Source organism: Plectropomus leopardus, chromosome 6 (genome assembly GCF_008729295.1).
Source record: "Plectropomus leopardus isolate mb chromosome 6, YSFRI_Pleo_2.0, whole genome shotgun sequence".
Taxonomy (NCBI): Eukaryota; Metazoa; Chordata; class Actinopteri; order Perciformes; family Serranidae; genus Plectropomus; species Plectropomus leopardus.
In genome coordinates, this window is record NC_056468.1 from 14,387,234 (window position 1) to 14,409,262 (window position 22,029).

At 40.4% G+C, this 22,029-nt stretch overlaps 1 protein-coding gene across 1 annotated transcript in view; it reads left to right on the forward strand.

The window, feature by feature from the left end:
* Window positions 1-3,493: 3,493 nt before the first annotated feature.
* LOC121944971 (GDNF family receptor alpha-2-like) overlaps window positions 3,494-22,029 on the forward strand; it is a 54,887-nt gene continuing 36,351 nt past the window's right edge. Inside the window, exons 1-3 of the mRNA XM_042488953.1 lie at window positions 3,494-4,121; window positions 5,421-5,777; window positions 18,289-18,375. Of these exons, the coding sequence (XP_042344887.1) occupies window positions 4,070-4,121; window positions 5,421-5,777; window positions 18,289-18,375 (496 nt within the window). The 5' untranslated portion in view covers window positions 3,494-4,069. The remainder of the gene's footprint in view (window positions 4,122-5,420; window positions 5,778-18,288; window positions 18,376-22,029) is intronic.

The window sequence follows — 22,029 nt, forward strand, 5'->3', positions numbered from 1 at the left end:
ATTCCCTAATAAACTCTGAGCTTATTGTAAATCAAGAGATCTGAGAAAACACTAGACTTCTTGGCTGTTTTTCTGGCTTGAAAAAATATAGCTCATGATGGGAGACTCTGGCCAATCACAGGTCATTTTTAGAGAAAGCGGCAGTCAATCATGTCAATCACTACTCATGAACTGAGGTCAAACTGTCAAACTCAAATATGAATCAAGATTCTGTTACTGCATTGCTTATTTCTTGCCTCATATACTTTCAGAAACACATTTCAGTGCAATGTTTAGCTGTAAAATGAGAAAGTTTGTCTGCTATGTTGAAAACAGTAAAGCCAACATGAGACACAGCCCACCGGCTGAAACAATTGTTCTCATTGAACAGTTCAATAGGACACTAAAATATGTTTCTGAAAACATTTGGGTGGAAAAATGGGCAATGCAGTAACAGAATCTTGCTCTGTATTTGGTCAGTGCTTCCTATCTAGACAGTTTGACAGCATTTTAGGAGCATGATTGACATGATTAACAGCTGTGTTAGTAATGAGTTCACATCGAACATCTTGTTCGATGTGAACTCATGCAAATTTACATGCTCTGAACCAGCGTGAACCAAGATGGCAACGCTGAATAATTTGTTCAAACTGTCACAGCAGCGCATTGCTATTTCACTTCTGCCACTGTTTACTTTTCACAATAAAACATCAGCTTTAATTACAGCAACTCAACAAAATAACTTGTAAATACATATTTACAGAAACTTAGTCTTATGGCTTCGCTCACTAACCTCCGCGCCCTCTCCTTTTCTGTTCTGTCTCAGTACTCATATTAAGTTGTTGAGCTCCTGGTGCACACAGATCACGACAATGTTTGTCGACCATCTCTGCAATGTCAGGAGAATCCCAACTAGATCTCAAAGCTAATAGGCTTATGCAACACAGCGTAAAGTGAATTTCTCGCTCAAGTTGAAAAGTTCCAACTTGCACAGATATGTGAATAGTGTGATTTTGTGTTGCCTGGTGCGTATGTGCATCTATTTGCATCTGTGCATTGACTTTATATATGAACTTGCCTTGTAAGACGCTTATATTACATTTGGTGTAACCACAATATTAGACATTCCTCCGCTGTGATTGGTTGTTTTTATGATGCTTGCAAATACTACTACTGTGAGGATATAGAGACAGTTTTAAAAAACAATAACTTTTTGTCAGATTTGCTAAAGAGGTTACCTACTGCAGCTTTAAATCTTTGATGGCTAAATGGGTTGGGTTCACCTGGGTCGACTTTGAATGACGGCCCATCACACTAACTACAGTAATTCTGAGAAACGCTTGTGCAGGCACCTAAAATATAAAATAATACGCCATACACAACATTTGTATGCAAGTTTGTCCATTCTGCTTTCAAGGTGACAGTTTCAGACTGTCTAAGCTCTTATTTGACCTGTGAGAGTACGTATAAGCTCACTCTCCAACCCCCCCGCTGTCTCTGCATAAGCACAAGTTATTGCACAGAGTCTTAACTTTGACTGCTATCTGTATCATTATTTCATATCCTATGAATTCATAATACTATCATCTATATTCACCATATTAGACACACTTCTCAGAGGCAGGCCCTGATTTCTCTCAATAGCGAGAACAATGTCTTCTATATCCAGATTTGTCATTCCCTATCTTCACGGTCTCGGGCCATCATGTGGAAGCAGGGTTATCTGACATACAGATTATGTGCATCTGTGTGTGTCTGCAAGCACACATATGCTTATTTATAAAGGAGTGTACCAATACAGTGTGTGTTTCTCTGTGGGCTCCCACTAATTGTACACGTGAAATAAACTGCAGATGCTTTATGAAGTCAGAATGGAGCAATTAAATACCCACGGAGGGGGCGAGTCGTGCAGTGACAAAAAGAATAATGTCCCACCATGGACCTGACAGCCTGGCTCAAGTAAAAAAAAATGTGAGGGGAGGATTTATTCATATTGCACAATCATGGATGGAAATAATGTGATGCCCGAAAAAGAATCCACAATGCAAATGTAGCTGTTTTATTCACTGTGTTCGCAGCTAATGTTCTATCTTGGTTTCATGCCTTTCTGTGTTATAAGAAATGTCTGCCTCCTCCTGAGCCTAGTGCTCAAGCAACTGTAAACTTCATACAGTTTATGCAACAGCTTCTCAGTGAAAAATTACTTGAATAACTAAATGCCTTCTTTCAGCTGAGAATTGGTCTGGGTTTGGGAAAAAAAAATGCGTGAAAGGTTGATTTTCTGTGTTAAGATATGTGTTTGCTCTTAAGAACAATTGTGGCTGCATCAGTCACTGCAGCACTATTGCAGGACAGATGCAGGACACATTCATGGTGGAGGATGACGCTTTTCAGTGTCCTCATAATGACAGAGACTTCAAACTCTGAGGGGAGACAAGAATAAGCCCAGGCCAATATAGGCAGAATGAGGCTGATTTTGCCATTATAGCGGCGGGCTCTTTTCCCTCTTGGATGGAAGCCTGGGCTGACAGTCAAACATCATTATGAGCCAGTGGCCTTGCAGTTTGTCACTGTCAGTGCCTCTAAATAGAGACTTTGTTTTCAAGATTTGTAAAGATTTATGACATTCCAGGCACTATTTAAGCGATGATGCACAACAAAGTCATTTTGTTTAATGCGAAGCCACTTTGAAAAATGGCAGATTCTGTGGGTTGTGGGCTTATTTCCTCTGAGCGCAGGCATAATACGGGGCATTGTGCCCGTTTTTTAATCTTTCTTTCAATCAGAGAAAACACAGATGTCATGAGAAGTGTCAGGGTATTGCTGAGATGAATGATGACATTTTCATCATCATGGTTGAGTCCACCCTTGAACCCTGTCCCTAAAAATCATTTGCAAATTTCTATGACTTGTGGGTATTAAGCCCTTAACGTCAGCCAGAAATGAATCGGCCTAGTGACCCTTCTAAATACTGGAATAAAAGATTCACTATGTGCAGGAAGACCGGATATCCTTGCTATGAGTGCAAGTAGCCAACACACTTATTATTGCTTCCCAATTTCTGCCTTGATGTGTTGCAGTTGTGGCCTTATCTCTCTTTACAAGACTGTAAAGACTCCCTTATGAAAGAGATAGTAATCGTGTGAGAAGGATATTAAACATGAATCACAGAAATTGTTTCCCAAAATGTATAGGCTTTCACAGAAAATCCTGTGGCAATACCCCCAGGAGATCGAGGAAACACTACACAGGCCAAGTGAGGTCACTGTAATTTCACTGCTGAGTACCACAGGTGCATCTTCCCCCACAAGCTCCCTGCGGGAAGATTACAGCTGTGTCGTGGTAATTTTTCTATAGGGTCACATTTACTATTGGGGGCCGCGCTGTGACCGAGTCCCACGTTTTCCAATAAGAGCACCCCCCTCGGCAGCGCCCTCTGCTGGCTCGCAGAAACTCTCCTCTTTATAAAGTGCCGTGATGCCTCGACACACATGCAGTCAGTGCAAAAGGAGCGTTCACTCCCTCCAGAGGAGCGCACAGCTTTTTGAGGGAGCCAGTGGTGAGAAGGGAGGAAAACAATCCAGTCAGCGTTTTGTAGCACTTTCAGACGAGTTCCTCTACTTCGTCAGAGATATTGGCATAGCTTATAGGTCATTTGACGCCAGTTTGAGGAATGTTTTAGGGACAATTTGTCTCCAAGGGGCAATTGGAGCGGGCAGTCTGTGCCCTTATAATGCGGAGAGATCAAGTCTCAGTAGTTTGTCGGTATGAACGCAGCGCAGACGGACCATGAGAAACTGCTTTCATGGATTGACTGATTGATTGATTGATTGGCATTTGCTTTTTTTATTTTTTCTACATAGGAGGATTTTTTTTTCCATGTGTCGTGGTTAGTGTGTTATTCAAAATAAACAAAATCGTGGATTATTATTGGGAGTCGAGGATTTTTTTCGGAGGTGCGTCTTTAATGAGGATATAGATTTTATCCCACGCCTGGGTCAAGGATCCGGAGAGGGGAATTAACCTTTCACAAGGTGGAAATATTAGTCGTATTGGACCTTAACTCATCTCTCCTGCCGCTGAGTCCAACATGAAGTCTGTCACTGTGTGGATGTGCGTCCACATCTTTCTCCTGCTCCTAGGTGAGAAGTGAAAAATGGAAAATAACGTGTACAATTGTGCGCAAAATATGTACAATTTTGAAATGTTTTAGATAAAATCTTACATTAGTAAATACGATCAGGGGGCATTGTTTGGTATATGTCCACTTTTCTCATACAGGAGTTTGACGCACAAGGTTTATTCTAATTTTTTATTTTTTATTATAAAACGTTAATGGGCGTTCATGTTATAGCAGAAGGGTTTGATTACATTATGTTTTATTGTAAGCCAGCTTCAAACCGAAGTTGGAATGTGTGAGTGAATTCATAATATTGGATCCACTGAGCAACCAGATGCAGTAGATGGAATATAAAAGCTTATTATTGTACCAGCTTCGGTGGAGGAAAAATCTCCGAGGTCTTTGCAGTTACACAGTTGTGTTTGGATGAATATAAGAAAAACATCACCATCATTCTCCTTCTCCTCCTCCTCCTCCTCCTCATCATCATCAACATCGGCATCGTTAACACAATTATCATTATGAGTGGTCCACAAACGCCAGTGCTTCGGTCAAAATCATCTGACTGACCAAATATTTTCACAGTCAACTTCATGTTACTCCTCTTGTACCCGTTGCTCTCTGATACTGATGCAGTCTCCCCTCCTCTCTGAGCTCAATGCTGCACATAACCACAAGGGGTCTCTCTTGTCATTTCACCAAAACAGTCTGTACTCCGCTGTGTGTGTGCGTGCGTGTGTGTGTGTTTATCTTAAGGCGCGTTTGAATCTTGACTCCTGTCAAACACCTGAGTCTCTGCTCTGTGGATTGCTGTTTACTCGTCGTAAGCTGTAATTTTCTGGTTACCTAGATGTGAATTAAGCGAAGTTCACATTTTTTTAAGGTGAGATAATTAGATACACTTCAGTGATCAAGTCGTCCTTTAATTACATTTAATAGGAAACTGAAAGCCGCAGTCTAACTTGTTTTGGAGGCTTTAGATGCACTAAAGTGGGCACAGATAAGCAGAGGTAAATCACAGAATATTAATTAAATGAGACATAATGAGACCCTGAGAAGAGACTCGTGTGAACCGTGAAGAATGTGACTGTCTTGCTTAAATATGCCTTGGCATGAATGGGCATGTCATAGGCCATCAAACCTGTTTACAGGTCTCACATCAACAAAACAGAAATGAGAGCAGGTTTATGATATGTGCTTGCACTTGCACACACTCACATACACACATATATAAGCACAAAATCCCTTGCACATTAATCTGCAATTTCTGAGCCCCCTTGTCTCTTGTCACACCCATCTCTGTCCCCTTGTTCACACCTAGATGAGGCAGTGAGTTCCTGGGATGGTCCCTCAGCTTCGTCTGTATCCTTGGCCAATGGTTCTCCGGGATCTGCGGGCACCGGGTCTGGGCCCGGAGCTCAGCCAGAATGGGTGGACTGCATCCAGGCAAGTGACATGTGCAACCAGAACCCTTACTGCAGCTCTCGGTACCGGGTGATGCGCCAGTGCCTTGTGGGCAAAGAGAAGGAAGCCATGCTGGACAACAACAGGGAGTGCCAGGCTGCTTTGGAAGTGCTGCTGGTTAGTCCTCTGTATGACTGCCGCTGCAAGAGGGGCATGAAGAAGGAGCTGCAGTGTCTGCAGAACTACTGGACCATCCACATGGGACTCACTGAAGGTAGGAGGCAGACGGTTTTACGATTCTCTGTCTCACAAAATTCATATCACATCATGTTCAACTGCGTGGCAATTTCAGATCCCGTTATACACCTCTTTAAGTCTTGCAGTTTCTTTTTAAAACTACAAATTTACAGATGGGAAATAAGCACTTGCTTCTTTCACACTTTTACCATCCAGTCAGTTTATTATGACCGACCTGGAGCTCCAGTGTCATTTGTTTCTTTCTGTATTCCCTCTGTGGCAGTGAGTTAAGCTTACACTGTGTACTGTGGTTTTGCTACATAGGAGGGCTCTCCATAAGCCTTATGGTCATGTACAACGATGCAATGCATTGCAACATTTCTGTAGTAGACAGTCTGTGGATGTGCATCACACCTCTGTTGATAAAGATGTGTATGACACCATGTATCATTAAGCATTAGAACATTTACTTGAAATGAAGGTTCTGATCTCAGTGTGCTCTCCGGGAAAAGACAAGAGGGATGTTAACCACACCCTTGTTGATGCTCTATTCCCTGATGCCCTCTTATTGTGATACCCAGAAGCCCCTGATGAAAAATATATGCTTTCCTACTTTCCTCACCCTCTCGAAGATAATGGAGCCATAATGGGATTACATTAGGTAGACCTGTTATGGTAGACTTATTGGTTTTCACCTAAAGTGTTCCACATCACTATGTAATTAGGTTACAATCGTATAGCTCAGTGGCCCTTATGTGTCCACTTGTGCAGGACGTAAAATAGCACTCTTGTTGTAACATTGAAACCTTCTGGTTGTTACATTGCAATGCATTTAGAGGGCATAAAGCAGCCTCCTGAACCGACACTGTCCATCCAAAAGGGTCGCAGTGTTTCACATGAAAACATATCCGACTGATTGGAGCTGCTAGAGATGCCGTGCCCCTGGGATCAGGCTAAAGGGGGGCCGTAACCCGAGAGTGACATTTCTCCATGCTTGCACACATGGCCGAAGTCTCTGTGACTGATATCAAGTGTCATGCCACGTAAACATGGAGGACATAATGTGCTCAGCTGTTTTGACACGTGGGGTAATGGTGGAAACGTTGCAAAGTCTCCGAGCTCTGAGCATACTGGGCTTTTGTGTTGTGATCCGTGAAGTGATTCGCCGGGCTGACTGCTCATAGCACCAGCTACACTTCATCAGACTGATGGCAGCAGAGGGTCCCTGACATGAGTTCAAGGGAAATGTAATGACATGGATGCTCCCCAGGCCTTCTGTCTGCCTCCCTGTCTTTCTCTCCTTTTCAAACTCTTTCCCCTTTGTAATGATCTTTCTGTTCTCCCTTTTTGTGCCCTCCTCACTCTCTTTCTCCTCTCAACCAACAAACAGGCGCATCAGTCAAAGTGTTTGTGTTTGAATGCATCATGCAAGTTGTCTGCCTGTCAAGGATAGAGACCTCCTGTGCCTGGAGCATACCCTTCATGGGGCACGTGTCTCTTTTCGAGCAAACGCCTCTCAGCACCGTCCTGTTCTGGCCCCGTCGCCCTCGGAGATAAAACTGGCTTTAACACAAACGAAAAGCTCTTATAGTGCAGCTTTAATCTAATCACGATCCATTGTGCAGTCAAGCAGGCTTTTGTTAACTGGAAACAATCTATGTACAACATCCATCTCTGGAAACAAACACGAAGGGCCAAATCCCCACACACCCTCTCGAAATGGTGCTAAACCACTTTAAAAATCATTTGTGGACAAATAAGGAAGGTTTCGACGTAGTTGTGGGGTTAGATTGCATGTAATGTAGCTTTGAAAGTCTTATTTTACGTATGGTAATGTGGAGAGAGGAAGAGTGCAAGAGCATGTGAGAGAAAGATAAGAAAAGCAAGGTACTAGGGATTAAAAGAAGAGTAGAGCTAGAGAAGGTGAAAGGACAAGGATGACTAACTGACAGACCAAAGAGGGCAGGGATTGTTAAAGACCTGTGTCATTTTCTACTAATGTGATAAGCTCCACATGAAAAGTAAGGTCTGGTGCCTTTAGGACAAACAAATTGAGCCACTTTGCACAGATATCCCCTTTACTACAACCTAAGGCCATTACAAAGAGTAGAAAGCCATCTAGAAATCAGGCTCCAGCTAAAAGTTGGGCTGTTTCTTATGACCCATGTTGATCAGGGGCAGGACGTTGGCCTGTAAGCTTGAGGGCTAAACCATTGTGTCTATGAAGAGAAAGCTGATGTCGACCATGGGGATGGACTGGGGTTTGAAACAATGCCCTACTCCCAGATCAGCTCTACGCAAACAGCACACAGATCCACAGCCCCAGGCAAGGTTACCTCACTACCTTATTTAGGGCATACACTAATATCCTTTATTTTTCAATACAGAACCAAGGGGATGTAGTAAACAGTTCTATAAAAAATACACCTGTAAACATGAATAATCATGAAGTTCATCAACTGTCTTAAATTTTAATAACTTCAGAATGATAAAGGGCTTTTATGTTCTTTTTTTCAGGCTTCATGATCGTGAAATATTAAAAAAAACAAAAACAAAAAAAAAAAACAGTTGAGGTAAGAGCAGCAATAATTAGATGATTAGTCTGGAGACAGAAAATTATATTGCAGGAATTTTGAGACTCACATATTTGTTTTAGTAATTTTTCAGTGAAAAAAACGACAAAACCAAACATTTGTGCTTCTTAAATGTGGAAATTTTATGCTCTTGGAAATTACACAGGGCATTTTTCACTATTTTCTGTCATTTTATTGATAAGACGATTAACTAATAAATCAGAGAAATAATGGGCAGATTCATCAATAAAGAAAGTAATTATTAGTTGCAACCCTATCAAACTATATCTATTATTAGGTCTCCAGTAATAAAGTCCTGTTTTCCTTAATGTTGATGACTTTGTAGTTTTATTCTTAAATAAGAAAGAAACATACCTCTTTTGAATATGGACGCCATGAACTGTACAATACCTTATAAATAATATTTTTCCGACATTCGCAATAGTGAAATGTTTATATTCAGTCAAAAAAATTCACAGTGCAGTTTTTTGGAACCGTGAGCTCTTCTTTAACTTGGTTGGAATTCAGACTTTGTCATAATCTGAACGCACATTCATCATTCTTTATGTGTGAATGATGGAAAGATCGCCCCTGAGCCAGAGAGGTTTATACTTGAATAAGATATGATTGCATTTGAAATGTGCACATCACCACATTCTTCATCTCCAGATCTTTTTTGGGGGGGGGATCAAAAGGACTTTGTCAACTAAAAGACCACAGTACATAGATGTGCCCACCATGTGAATTAGCTGGAAGCCTATGCTTTAAATAATGTGAAGAATATCGGTCTTTCAGAGATTCAAAACAACCTTGGAAAGATCTGCTTCTCCACATTCATTACTTTGCTGCCTCAGCTCTGTCTCTTTCCACTGAGGTTTATGTCATTCAGCTACACAATGGTTGCATCAGCACCGTAAGTAAAGCAAAAGTAAGAACTAAATATTAACCAATAACTCATGAGTTTGTCAGATTTTTAAAAAAAATTGAAATTATTCTTGTTTTTGTATGGAAAATAATAATGATAGTTACAATAATATTACATATAGACTACACAAGTGAGTCCCTTGTCATAGTATTTTACATGAGGGCCTGCAAGTTGCCTCCAAGATGATGCCAAGCCAATCGAAAGAATAAATGTTGGAATTGTACATGTCTGCAAACCACAGATATGTTTTTGTATATGTATACAAAACATATAACATAATATATAACAACATATATATATACACATACATATTTCACTTTATGTTGTAACAATGCATGTGGGTAATACTGTATGTGTTAAGTTTTAAGCCCAAAAACAGCGGAAAAAGGTCATGTTTTTGCAAAATTCCCAGTTTGGTTGCCTCAAACATGGCTGGAAATGTCCTGACGTGTCGTTAAAAATACCTGTTTTTTTTGTCGCCACAAAAACAGCTGGAAATCCCCAACGTTTCATTAAAAAATACCCAGTTTTGTTTCCCAAATGCAACTGGATATATCCCGACTGGGTCAGTAAAATACATAAATTTTTTCAGTCACAAATATGGTTGAAAATGTGCCAATGAATCATTAAAAATACCTATTTTTTGATGACCAAACAGCTTCTAGTGTGGTTAGTTTGAGGCATAAAAACACTTGACTAGGGTTAGGAAAACATCATTTCCATTGTTTTTGTCAAAATACTCCAGTTTTGTTTGCCACAAACATGGCTGGAAATGTCCAAGTGTGTTTTTAAAATACCTTTTCGTCACCACAAACATGGCTGAAAACATTATAACATGTTTAAACTACCCACTTATGGTGTTTGTTTTTACTTTTAATTTATGGTCTCAAACAGCAGACCACAGTTTGAGACCATAAATTAAAAGTAAAATTCTGGCTAAAAAGAGGGTTATTACTTTAATTTTCAAATTCAACAGAGAATAAAACAAGCAGATAGTTCCAGTGTGTTTTGATTGCAATTTTGAAAGGGTTTTATCTAATTTGTATTCAAATTTTTCAATTGTAGTGAAGGTAAGGACACGAAACAATGGCTCAAAACGATGAAGGACAGGGGGGATGTCACCTTGTATGTGAGATGTGTGCTAATCATTGCTAAACCACAACACCATCAGCCAATCACCAGCATTACTTGTTCCCCCACTCAGGTGATGACATCAATGGGTACAGTTCTGTGGTCTCAAAATGAATTTCAAATTAGAGTAGATATTATTCATGCACAGGCTTTAAACCATTGTGCTGAACTGAGGGGTGCATGCACCTCTCTTACCTCTTCTTCAACTGAAATTGTCATACTTATTTGAAGGCAAACTGAAGAGTCTACCCAAAGACTGCAAAGTAATCAATCTAAAGCCAAGTCAAACTAGACTCTCCATACAAAGCCCTGGCAGAAAGGCCCTCAAACTGCAGTGTGCCCTGTATCCGTGAGATGTAACTATAAATTACATTAGTTATAGCAAACAAGATCCACACACTCAGGAGCAGCATGAGTGTCTCCAGTTACGCAAGTCCTGCGAGAGGCCTCAGTGTTTGAAAGGTGTTTCAAAGTTGACAATTAGCGAGAGGAAATAGTGCATCACTGCTGAGAAAACACACTTTACAGCACAGAGTGTGACAACAACGTGACTCAGTACTTTAACAGAGTGTCGTTTGATGTGACTTCTTAAAATACCAGCACTTTTCGGCAGGTGGTGGCAGCTACATCTCTGCAGCACTTTTAAATTTTGTGATATACAGGTGTTAATTTGAGCCAGCCAGGTTGTGGTGTTAGAGCTCCTTCTTGATCCCTATACTGTTATTCCCTGCCTTTAGGCTAAACTGTAATGCCCTGATTGGCTCTAAACCCCCAAGCTAAAGGGTATCATAATGCCAGCCTTTGAACCATCAGAAATGGTGCAAACGGTGACCTGTTAATTGTGTTTTGTAACGGAAAATGGCAGCTGATTTCAGTGCATCAGTGCAGCCGTCCTTAATGGATAATGGGTGGTTTCTGCTCTGAATGGGTGTTGGTGTGAAGCAATGAGGTCTAGCAGTTTGAATCTATAAGAGAAGTAATTACTAAGAAAGAAACATTGGCTGCTACACACAGGGATATTGTATAGGCGGCTACGGTTCTCTTTCAATTGTGCCCTGGGCCTTGTGTGGATATAGCCCTGCAGGATTGCAGTAGAATTAGTAATTTAAACGATAAGTTCCACACCTCTGACATACATTATTTCATAGCCCCAGCTATGAAACCACAGCCTGGGTCTCAAAGTAGGAAACTGAGATCTTTTGTGAGGACCTTTCAGAGCAGTTTAATTAGTTGAGCCAACTTTCAGTGCAGTGAGAGAAAGGGGAGCGCCACCAGTTCTCCACACCAGTCTGCACCAGTTCATAGTGAGAGAGGACTCTATCTTTACATGCACATGAGAGACAGTTTTGTAAAATGATTTATTTTCTCCACGTTTATGAATGTCATCGTCTTAAAGGTCGCGCTCAGAATATGTCACCACGTCATGCTAATGCTACAAGTTGGGCCCCGTGATGCTGTGGGAAGTTAAATGAAATGGACAATGTATGAATGCTGCACACATCATGATAGGCAGGAAGGAAGAGAAATGGAAGGAGTGAACGAGAGGACAGGGGGTGAGGACAGGAGGTGAGGAGAGGATGAGAGATAAATGATGTTAAGGTGCGGAAAGAGAATTTAAGAGAGAGACGGGGAAAAGCAAGGAATGAAAGAGCGAGAGGAAAAAAAGAGAGTCATGGGGGGAAGCCATAGAGGAGGGGGAGTTACAAAGGTACACAGTATTCCTGGGTGAAACCATCATTACTATGAGCAATGGTAGCAGTCACCGGCCATTACCTTAGCCATCCACTGTCATAAGCAGAACATTTTTCCAGCCTGCCCCGCATGTCAGGGGATAGGGGAAGCAGGCTCCTGCATGCTGAATATGTCCTCTCTGCTTCCCCCCTCCCAACGCTAGAGACCCAGCCGGCACTCGCTAGGTGGCTACTTTATCATCAGAGAAAGGAACCTGTCGATAGCTTCTGGATGTGATCAATAAGGTCTTTCAGGGCTTCCCCCCATCGTCCTTTTTATCCCTCCTTATTCTCATCTTTCATCCCAAAATGTAAAAAGGATCAGTGAAATATGATGACAAAAAAGGCGCTGTTTGTCCTCGTAAATCTATCTAATGATTTTCAAGGCTGTAAGGTGAAGTGCCCGAGATGACTCCCATTCACTACGAGGCTGTATGGAGTGTGACAGTGTGGCTGAAATGAGGGCCCAGGTAGCAGGGTTTAGATTAGCCTTTTATAGCAGAGTGAGTTCTCAGGCTCTCTATCAGAGAGGGGAGAGTGAGTGACGGCCCATTCTGCTCAGTGAATACTGTCATGATGTGGGCATTAAGACTCACTCCTGGCAGGAAGGTTCACAGCAGTGCTGAATGAAAGCGCGTCGCAGAAGTCAACTACTAGGCCCGGCGGCTGTCATCACAGCATGGGTACTTCTCTTTCGCTCTCTCTCTCTCTCGCGCTGCCTCTCTGTTTGTCACTCTCTGCATCATTAATTGAAATAGCTGCTTGTTGAAATAAGTCAGCCAAGTTTTTCAAAGCCAAATGTTTTATATATTTAAATGAATCATTTGGGTCGTTATTCCTCTGTTATCAATACTGCAGCACTAATTATGTTTACTGTAAATATTTAAGTTGTTTAATATCAGCTGTTTAAGCTAATTTACAACATCCAAAATGATGGGGTTTTTTAGTCACTCTCATATTGATATAAAATGGTGAGGAGAGGCTGATATATTGGCATACTCTGCTGCTGCCTGTTTTTAATGTTCTCCCCAATATGCTGCTATGCCATAAAGATGATAGCCATTTTTACAGAAGTTTTGCAGGATTTACACCATATTCAACATTTAGTACCTGCCACCAGGTATTAAAATGCTGATTTAGGGAAGCAAGTGTGTAACTATTCACATTAACGTTACATTCGCATAGCCAAAGGGATGGCTTGGAAATTTCACAGCTCATTTTCTCAGCTGTGTTTGCCCACCACGCCACACAGGATTGGAATTGTGACTTGAAATATTATTCTGAGCTAATCCAATATTCTATTTGTATGGTTTGGAATTGAGTTTAAAGTGTCAATATCACTTCAAACGCCGAGCCGTTAACTGAATTTGTGCTTCAACTTGTGTCCTGTTAAACACAATCTGAAGAAAGATGCATCTGTGGTATCACTTTATCTTTTCTTTGTTGAAATGGGCACATTATGGGATGAAGTTGAGAGGAGAGATTAATGCATTTTCCCTAATGCAATAAAAATGTGAACTCCCATATTCCAGTGTACTTCCTCTGATACATCTCTATAGAATATGAGTGTGATTTCAGAAGTGCTTTAAAGAGCAAAGTGTTCTGGCTAGCTTGATCTCAAATGACAGCTCATTTGCAAACTTTGGGAGCTCTGACAGCAAAGGCTCGGTCACCTTTTGTCACCAGCCGAGTGTGCGCAATAACCAGCAGGTCTCTGCAGAGGAACTCTGGCTGTGCTCCAGGCAGCTCAGTCCGTATTAAGCTTTCTTTGTATGTGATTAATACAAGAACCCAAGCAGTTGTGCTATATGCTATTATTTAAATAAGAGGTAATATGTATGATTACTATTTGGTCTTTTCTTAAATTGCCTGTAGCAAAAAATAGGGAACAATATAAAATCAATATTAATAAACAAGAACACAATCAGCATGGAGCACCTTTAAAAAACAAAACAAGGTGAATGACAGTTATTAAAATTGACTTTGCTTCCAGCCATAAACGCTTTGCCAAGAAAGTTGCTAGAAAATCCATAGGACGGTTTCCATCACCTCAGGAGTTTAGCTTCATTGATAATGCATATGAAAAGGATGAGTGATAGCGCCGAACGGCTTCATCAAGCCCCTTATGGCAAAGGGGAGGGCTGTGAATCCACTTAAAAGCAGTATTCCTCTCATGCCGCAACAAGGGAAAGGCATGCATGTCTGTCTGAGCCGTGCTGGTCTTGCTCCATACTGTCAGAGCAAATGAAGTCAAACGGAGGCTTAATTACAGCAATAAGTTGTTGCCCTGTGGCTAAAAACATCTTATCACTAAACAGCTGGGAAGAATTTTCTATTATGAATGCATAATTGGGTCCAGGATGACTGTCAAGGACCACATTTTTTTCTTTTTTTTAAAAAAAGTACGTTTCCCACTGTGGGGGTTTTCTACATCCTAAGGGTGTGTGTGATTATAGTGTGTTTTGCAATTTTATTATTCAGCACGGCTTGTAACATCCATGTAAATAAGCTTTTAATATTCATTTACTACAGCTACTGTTGAGGTTTGACGTTATTGTTTTATAGGATCACCACAGTGCACACTGTACAAATGTAATGTGTCTTAACGCTGTTTGATCCCAAGCTGATTGTGCAGCGAAGCTTCCCTGCACTGTAAGAGGCTGCCTGAACAAAATGCTCAGCAACCTCATAACAAGATGTTTTGCTTTTGGCAAAAGATAGGCTGTTTTTATTTCCATTTTGCTCTGAATGGCACAAAGTGTTCTGGGTGTAGTGGAAGAAGCATTGCACTTCTCTGTGGAATATTTGTCCCTTTTTCTGAAATACACAATAACTGTGTCTACAGCTGACAAAAGAAATGGAAGGTGGGTTAAGGTGGTTCTTCACTGAGAAAGTGGTCGTCTTGAAAGGCTTCTACTGAGCTTCTGAAAGGCTTTAAAGCACTAACGCTTCAGGAGGTAATTGTTGTAATTAGACATACTGAGTCGGGCAGCTACTTCAGTTCCTCTGTATTAACAGAGATGTAAAGACTAAGATGGATGGAGATGTGTGTGACAGCAACTGGAGAAAAAAAAGATATACACTTCTGCATGAATTCATGTGCCTACATATTTTTCAACACACAAAAAAAGACAGACAAGAAAGCCACATAATTTGCTCTAAAGCATGGAGGATTTAGGTAATTTTCTATAAATGTCTGTCACCCTTAATGTGCTACTCTTCTCCCCTTCTGCGATTTTCTCTGTCTTTGTCCGTCATTTTTTCTCTCTTTTGTGTCTCGGGTCTTTTCTCTTTCCCAAAACCCATACAACCCTCAACTGTGCCAGATGTCAATAGCTATATCTGCTCAGAGAATGGCCAGCTGAGCTGCTCCATCTTGTTATGATTGTCAATATTGATGGAGAAGGGAGATGAACAATGACTCTGCAGATGTACACAAGTCTGAGGTTGGTTTTCTTTTCTCTGTGGACAAATTACGAAAAAAAAAATCCTTTTAGTAATTCCTTTTTCCCGTAATTATCTCCTTTTACCATGTGACAGTGTACATGTCATCCTGTTCTTTCAATGGACAAATTCATACATCAGAAATACATCCTTAAGTAAATTATCAGCACATATCTGATGTTATCATGGCCTTTTTCCCCTGATTTCTTACCTTTATTTGATGACGATATATGTTCACAGGACTTGAATAGATATGAATAACACTGTACTGCAAAGTGTGAGAACCAGAGGGGCGTACGTGACAGTTTGTGGGAAAATTAGTCAAATTAAAGTGCTCTTTCTACTGCCAAAAGGGTACTTGTAAATTACATTCTAAACTAATCCAGAGTTTGATGCAAAATGCCAAAAGCCTTAACACTGAACACACTGAACTATTCAATGTATACTCATACAACAGTTCATATGATAAACAACAACACGCTCCTCTCAAAACTATACATTTTTTTCCAACAACTAAAGCACCCAAATTCATACATAACATATCCAAGTATTTTGAAAGGCTGCAGTCATGTGACCAATGCACTGACAGGAGTAAACAAGAAGCAAAGCAGTGCTGTAAGGAGGCAGGTTGGGGTGGTAGATCCAGAGTTTCCTCTGATGAAGCATGTTTGGAACCGTGTGCACGTTGGGTGGTTTAAGGTACATCCTCACCATGTTTCTTTTCCTTAACCTAACCACCCTGACTTTACATGCCTAAGCCTAAAGACACCAATGCTTATTTTCCTAAACCTAACCATAGTAACTATTATTGTCTAAACCTAACCTCCATAACTTAACATTAATTTTTAGGGAAGTAAAGTTACTGTGGTTAAGTTTAGGAAACAAAACATGGTGAGAACGGACCTTAAAATGACTCAAAGTTCCCAAGTTAAAACTTTTCCTAACACCAGTCTCCTGGGAAAAGTCCTGTTTTTTGTGACTCACCCACCATCCTAACCTGCTTCCTTCATCGACTACTTGGGATCATTTTTTTTTTTTTTTTTTTACTCCTATCAGTGCACTGGTCATATGATCATAACCTTGCAAAATACATGGGTTACTTTTTGCAGGAAGACTACGAACAGTGCAACAACCTGAACTATTTGTGCCAAAAAAAGGACTTAAGTTCTATTACCCAGTGGATTAGAGGAGGATATACGGGTATACCCACTATTTTTTTCTGGTTGTTTATAGTATACACATTTATCAGCCAAAAAACCATCAGAATATATACATGAATGTACCCATTTCCTTCTTGGTAACATACGCATCTACCTAGTAGTAACAGCTCATCAACTACCTTTACACCACTGCACTTACCCACTTAATTTTAAAAATGTCAAAATATTGTTTATTAAGTGTACTGTCATCCACGTGTTTATGAAGTTTGAATATTAAACATATACTAATCTATGGTTAATCTAATCTATGGATAATCTATGGTATTTTTTTATTTTGGCTGTCCTGTAAAGTATCCAGTAGAGTTAATGTACTTTTTACAGGTAAAAGTATCATTAGAGTAAAATGTGTCAATATGCATTCTTTTGCTGATAAAAGGACAATCCTCTTTTGTGTAGCTATGATAATCTCTTACTCTTATGATCTAAAATTATCCAAAGTGATCTAAAGTTCAATCCTAAAATCACTCTGTAAAAAGTTTCAGAAGAAATGGTAAATGTAGCAACTTCTGATCAAGCCATATCAATATCAGGTTTAAAATAACTTCTGGTTTGGCCCCACCCATTTCCAGTTAAAGCTGCACCCACTTTCAAATTAAAACCCAAACTACTTCAAGTGCATCTACGGACACAGATAATAGTCAGCTGAATCGACAGATACTGGTGAACTCGCTGATCCCTATTCTCACCCCTTGACAATCTGCACTGGTAAACACATGCATACACACAACTGACCTTCAACAACAGCCGTACCTATTATACAAGACAATGTGTTATCAGTTTGCCTTGTCCTTTCAGAAAGGGTTTGAGGAGGATGTTGATAAACAAAATGTACTATATCTATTGATTGGCTCTACTGATTGTTCGTCTCAGCAGCTCAGTCTTGTTCCAACAGGTTTCAGACTTTCTCATTTGTAGCAGCGGGCCCCCAAACCTTCCTCACAACACCCTCACTGTGTTTCTGTTGGGATCAGAATGCAAAGCTATTACACACTGGAGGGTTTGTCTCAATCACACCGAATGGCTATGAATTTTAAATGCAGGATTAGGGCCTACAGAGGAGCCGGCACATGGGAGCGACTCAGTCAGTTGAGTGCTAATTTGATTTTAATTTTTTTTTTTTAACAAACTGGCGACACATTGTTAGCAGGAAAGATGCATTGCTCACGCTTTGGTCCTTGAGTTGCTCCCTCAAATCAAACCACAGCAGGAACAAATCCTCCAAAAGGAAATCCAGATGAAAAAATAAATAACCGCTCATAGTGGGAGTCAGTTGTTGGTCAGCCAGTCCAATAGTGGCTATGAATACAGTAGACTGTTAAGTTGAAATCCAAAACATTCATGAAAAGCTTATTTATTACAGCGTTTCCATCAGGAACCATGAACTGAATTCTGTTTTTGTGTTCTTTCAGGTTACTGGAGCAGGAATGCATTACTGTTTTATTTGGAAATGTTCAAATGCTCTGCTCTTCTTGGACGGTAATGTCATAGTCTTGAGTAATCTTGCATTTTTGTCATGTTGTTTCAGGTGGAGACATGGATGATTCATCCCCGTATGAACCTGTAGCGCCAAACCGGCACCCCGACGCATTCCGCTTGGCCTCCATCTCTTCAGGTATCACCATTTTGATCTTAACAAAACACTTCAACAGTTCATCACACGGGTGGAGATATTTATTCTAGACAGGGAGAAACTGGGCTACCTTTGGGATGAATAACAATTTAGCGGTCTGAGCCTGTGTCGATCTTTCCTCGCTGGCAGTCCAACAGTCGTCTGTCCTTGGCCTTTCAATGAATTGAGTGCTTATTGTTTGATCTGTCTTGTGACATACAACGGTTGTTGTGAGCTTGTGAGGAAACCATATACTCTCAGGGTATTACCCCACATTTTTTTCTGCAGCTATTGATTTAGCTTTCAGTTTGATTTCCTCTTTGGTTTACTAATTAAACTGCCCACCACTCAGCAGGGGAGCTATAGCCTGCTGTTTAATTTACTGGTTATTACCGTCATGGTATCACTAATCAATGCAGATCTTATTATAAAACACAGATACACTGGTTAATGCAGTGCAGAGAACCAAGTTACACAATAGGTGTGATTGGACACAGGGACGGCGCCTGTCCATTGCCAGAGCTACAGGCTACAGTCACTTGAAAATTCAATCGTTTTCTTTCATCCAGTTCTGACAGAAATTTCCGGAGGATGTTCTCTTATATATGTTTTTTTTTTCTTTTTTTTGCCAGAAGCAATCTACAAACACTGAAGACAGCACATTTTCCTTTCCTTTTGGCTGATGTATCTTGCTTTGTTTTATAACTGGGAGATACAAAAAAGACACGCTTTATGTATAATCCCCTTAGCTTGAAATCAGCAGTGTATCACTTGTTTTTGAAAATGCACTTGTTTGATATATATTGAAAGAAGGAGAGAGTACCAGAATGAATATAAAACAATTGCAGGCTTTGATTACTTTGGAGTTTTTAGAAATGATGGCAAACTGCCTTGTCTGATTTAAGTGCATATTCATGTAAAAGGCATTCAGAAAAACGCATTCTCCCGCCAAGTCTGCAGAATCCAAAAATTGTTATTTTAATGATAAAAAGTTGCATTTGGATTTGATATCTGCACCGAAATATTTGTAATTATCTAAAATCATGCTTTTTTTTTTTATTGTTTTGTCCAAGAAAAAAACTTTCAAGTGAGACTCATAACCACTGCCATTTTGATTTATGCTGTTGCCATAGTGCCACCTAAGTGTTATTAAATGCCATCAAATACAAACAAATTCACAGGTGTAGATTTCAGGGAGGGTGCAGAGGACATGTTTCTATCAATATTTAGAACACGTACATTTGTTTCCTGTTAAAAACATGAGAGTAGTTTTTTTTTTTACCAGAAATTTTTACCAGAATGCAGCACATTAAGTGATGCTAAAATTTTCCAGCGGAGGATCCCCAAACCCCGTTTCACATGTCGCGCCAACAATGTTTAAACAAAACCTATGCCTTTGATCAGCATTAATACAGTATTTGCAGTCATTTAGCTGCAGCTCCATTCTTGTCAAATAGACCTTCATTAATTAGGCAACCACTTATAATAATAAAAAAAGTAAGCAACATTACAAATGAGAAGATTGTTATACTAATGTGTTATGAACCAAATTTGGTAAAGGCTGAATGACAATTGTGGTTCAAAGCTGCAAAGTTTTAGAAAAACCTGTGATAGCATGAATATGCAGAATCCAGTTCAGCAGTTATGAAACATAAAGTACCTTCTAAATGGGCTCAAACTATCCAAATTTTATTGGCATAGCCCACATAGTATGCTCAGTAGTTTTGAGAAGCCCTGCTAACTAACAATCAAACAAGATAATAATCAAAGCGTAGATGCTCATTTTTAGCCTGGCAAGAGCACAACTGCCCTGGTAAAGCAGGGATTGCAGTACAGTGTACCTAGACATATTAAGATACAACAGGGGACTCATTACTGCATCTATTTTGCTTCAGCTATTTCCTCCATTCTCTCCAAGGTGAAATATTGGATTTGCTCTCTGAAATCTGTTTAGCCGCAAGCTTTCCTCATTATTTATCATTTCTGAGGACAGAGTAATTGATTGTGGCGCTGAGAGAAAACCACAGGCAAACGGATAAGTAATTACACACTTGTTTTATGAAAATACTTCTCACTTCGATTACTAAACCAACCAAACAAAAGTATTCATAATCACGTCTATAAATGTAAAACTGCATGGAGACCCAGGGAATATATGATATCTGGTTGGTTGATGAGGACAGGGGAATGTATACTCTCCAAGAGGGAAGGTAGGAAATTGAAAAATAATCTGCTTCTTTAAAAGTTTTTGTCTGGGAGGAAGATAAGGGACAGAAGTTGTGATAGAAATGAAAAAGAATTATACACTTTTGTATGCTCTGAAGTCAAAATTAAACAGAACATATAGAGACTCAGTTTCTGCATTGCCCCAAGTGATACCTGCAAACCTGTTTCACTCAGGCTTCTTCTTCTAATGGGACTGTGTATTCTTAGACACTCATATTTTGCATATCTTCAAACCGAAAATTTGCATGCCCTATACAAACACAGACAAAAAGACAATGAGCGCATTTATCCCAGTGGGGTCTGTCCCTTACATAAGGCCAGTGGCTGCTCTTCAGTGACGACAATACTGTACGGTTTTGTTAGAAAGTCCCGCCCCGGATTGGCTGGCACTGTGCACCTGCATCAGCAGTGTTTCATCACCTCAGTGCTCAGCACAGTTGGATCCAGGGCTGACTGGAGTGTCTTTGTCGACATCAGTGGGCCTTTTCACACTGTTCTCTTTTCTGTGATGGCAGCCAGTGTGGTCTCTCATGCCACGCCTCTCACCACTAAAGTGATGGTAGGTGTAGTTTGTCTTGAGACAGAGTGAACCGCCTTCAGCGTCACAAAAGAAACATATTCATACTGTCATTTTGCTACAAGCACTGACAATTTGCAACCCTAACCCTAACCCTAACCCTAACCCTAACCCTTTGTGGAGCTTTTAGAAGTTAGCAGGTTGCATGAAAAACACTTACTGTCATGTTTCTCTGGTTCCCAGGCAGGCACAGGAAATTATGTATCCCAAAGAGAAGCCTAGCAGCTACACCCTCCCATATAACCACTTAAAATGGACAAACAGCTCAGTTGATGCAGCACCAAACACATGCAGTTAAGGCTTCACTATCAGCTGGAAGAAACTTGTTCCCCATCTCACCCTAGAAGTGCAATGCCAGATAGATACTCCCACCTTTTGGCCCACTGTCATGAGGTGTGATGCCCACCTGCCCACTTTTCTTCATTCTGCTTAAGCAGTCTGGTTTGCTCGCTCCTTTGACCTGTGACTCCCAGTCGCTATGTCATGCTGTCAGTGTCAGGGCAGAGTGCATGGTTATCTGATAGACGATGGAGATGATAGATGGAAGAGAGCAGAGGTTATATAGGGCAGAAAACATGTGAATAGGACAGTACTGAAAGATTGTTTAGTAGTGACCTCTGGTTACCAGCCAGTGGGAATGCTATGAAAAACACTGTTGTTCTCCTTTGGGAGTGCTTCTGACAGAGTGCAAACAGTATATCAGCACCCACAACTAGTAACACTAGAGACTGTATCTGATCATCGTTATGTGCTGTAAACCTATGTAAAAGGCACCCACATGAAAATTTGAAGCTGAAAAAAATCACATTGTGACTCCAGCAATATCCTGAAAACAACAATTTACTATCTCAAGA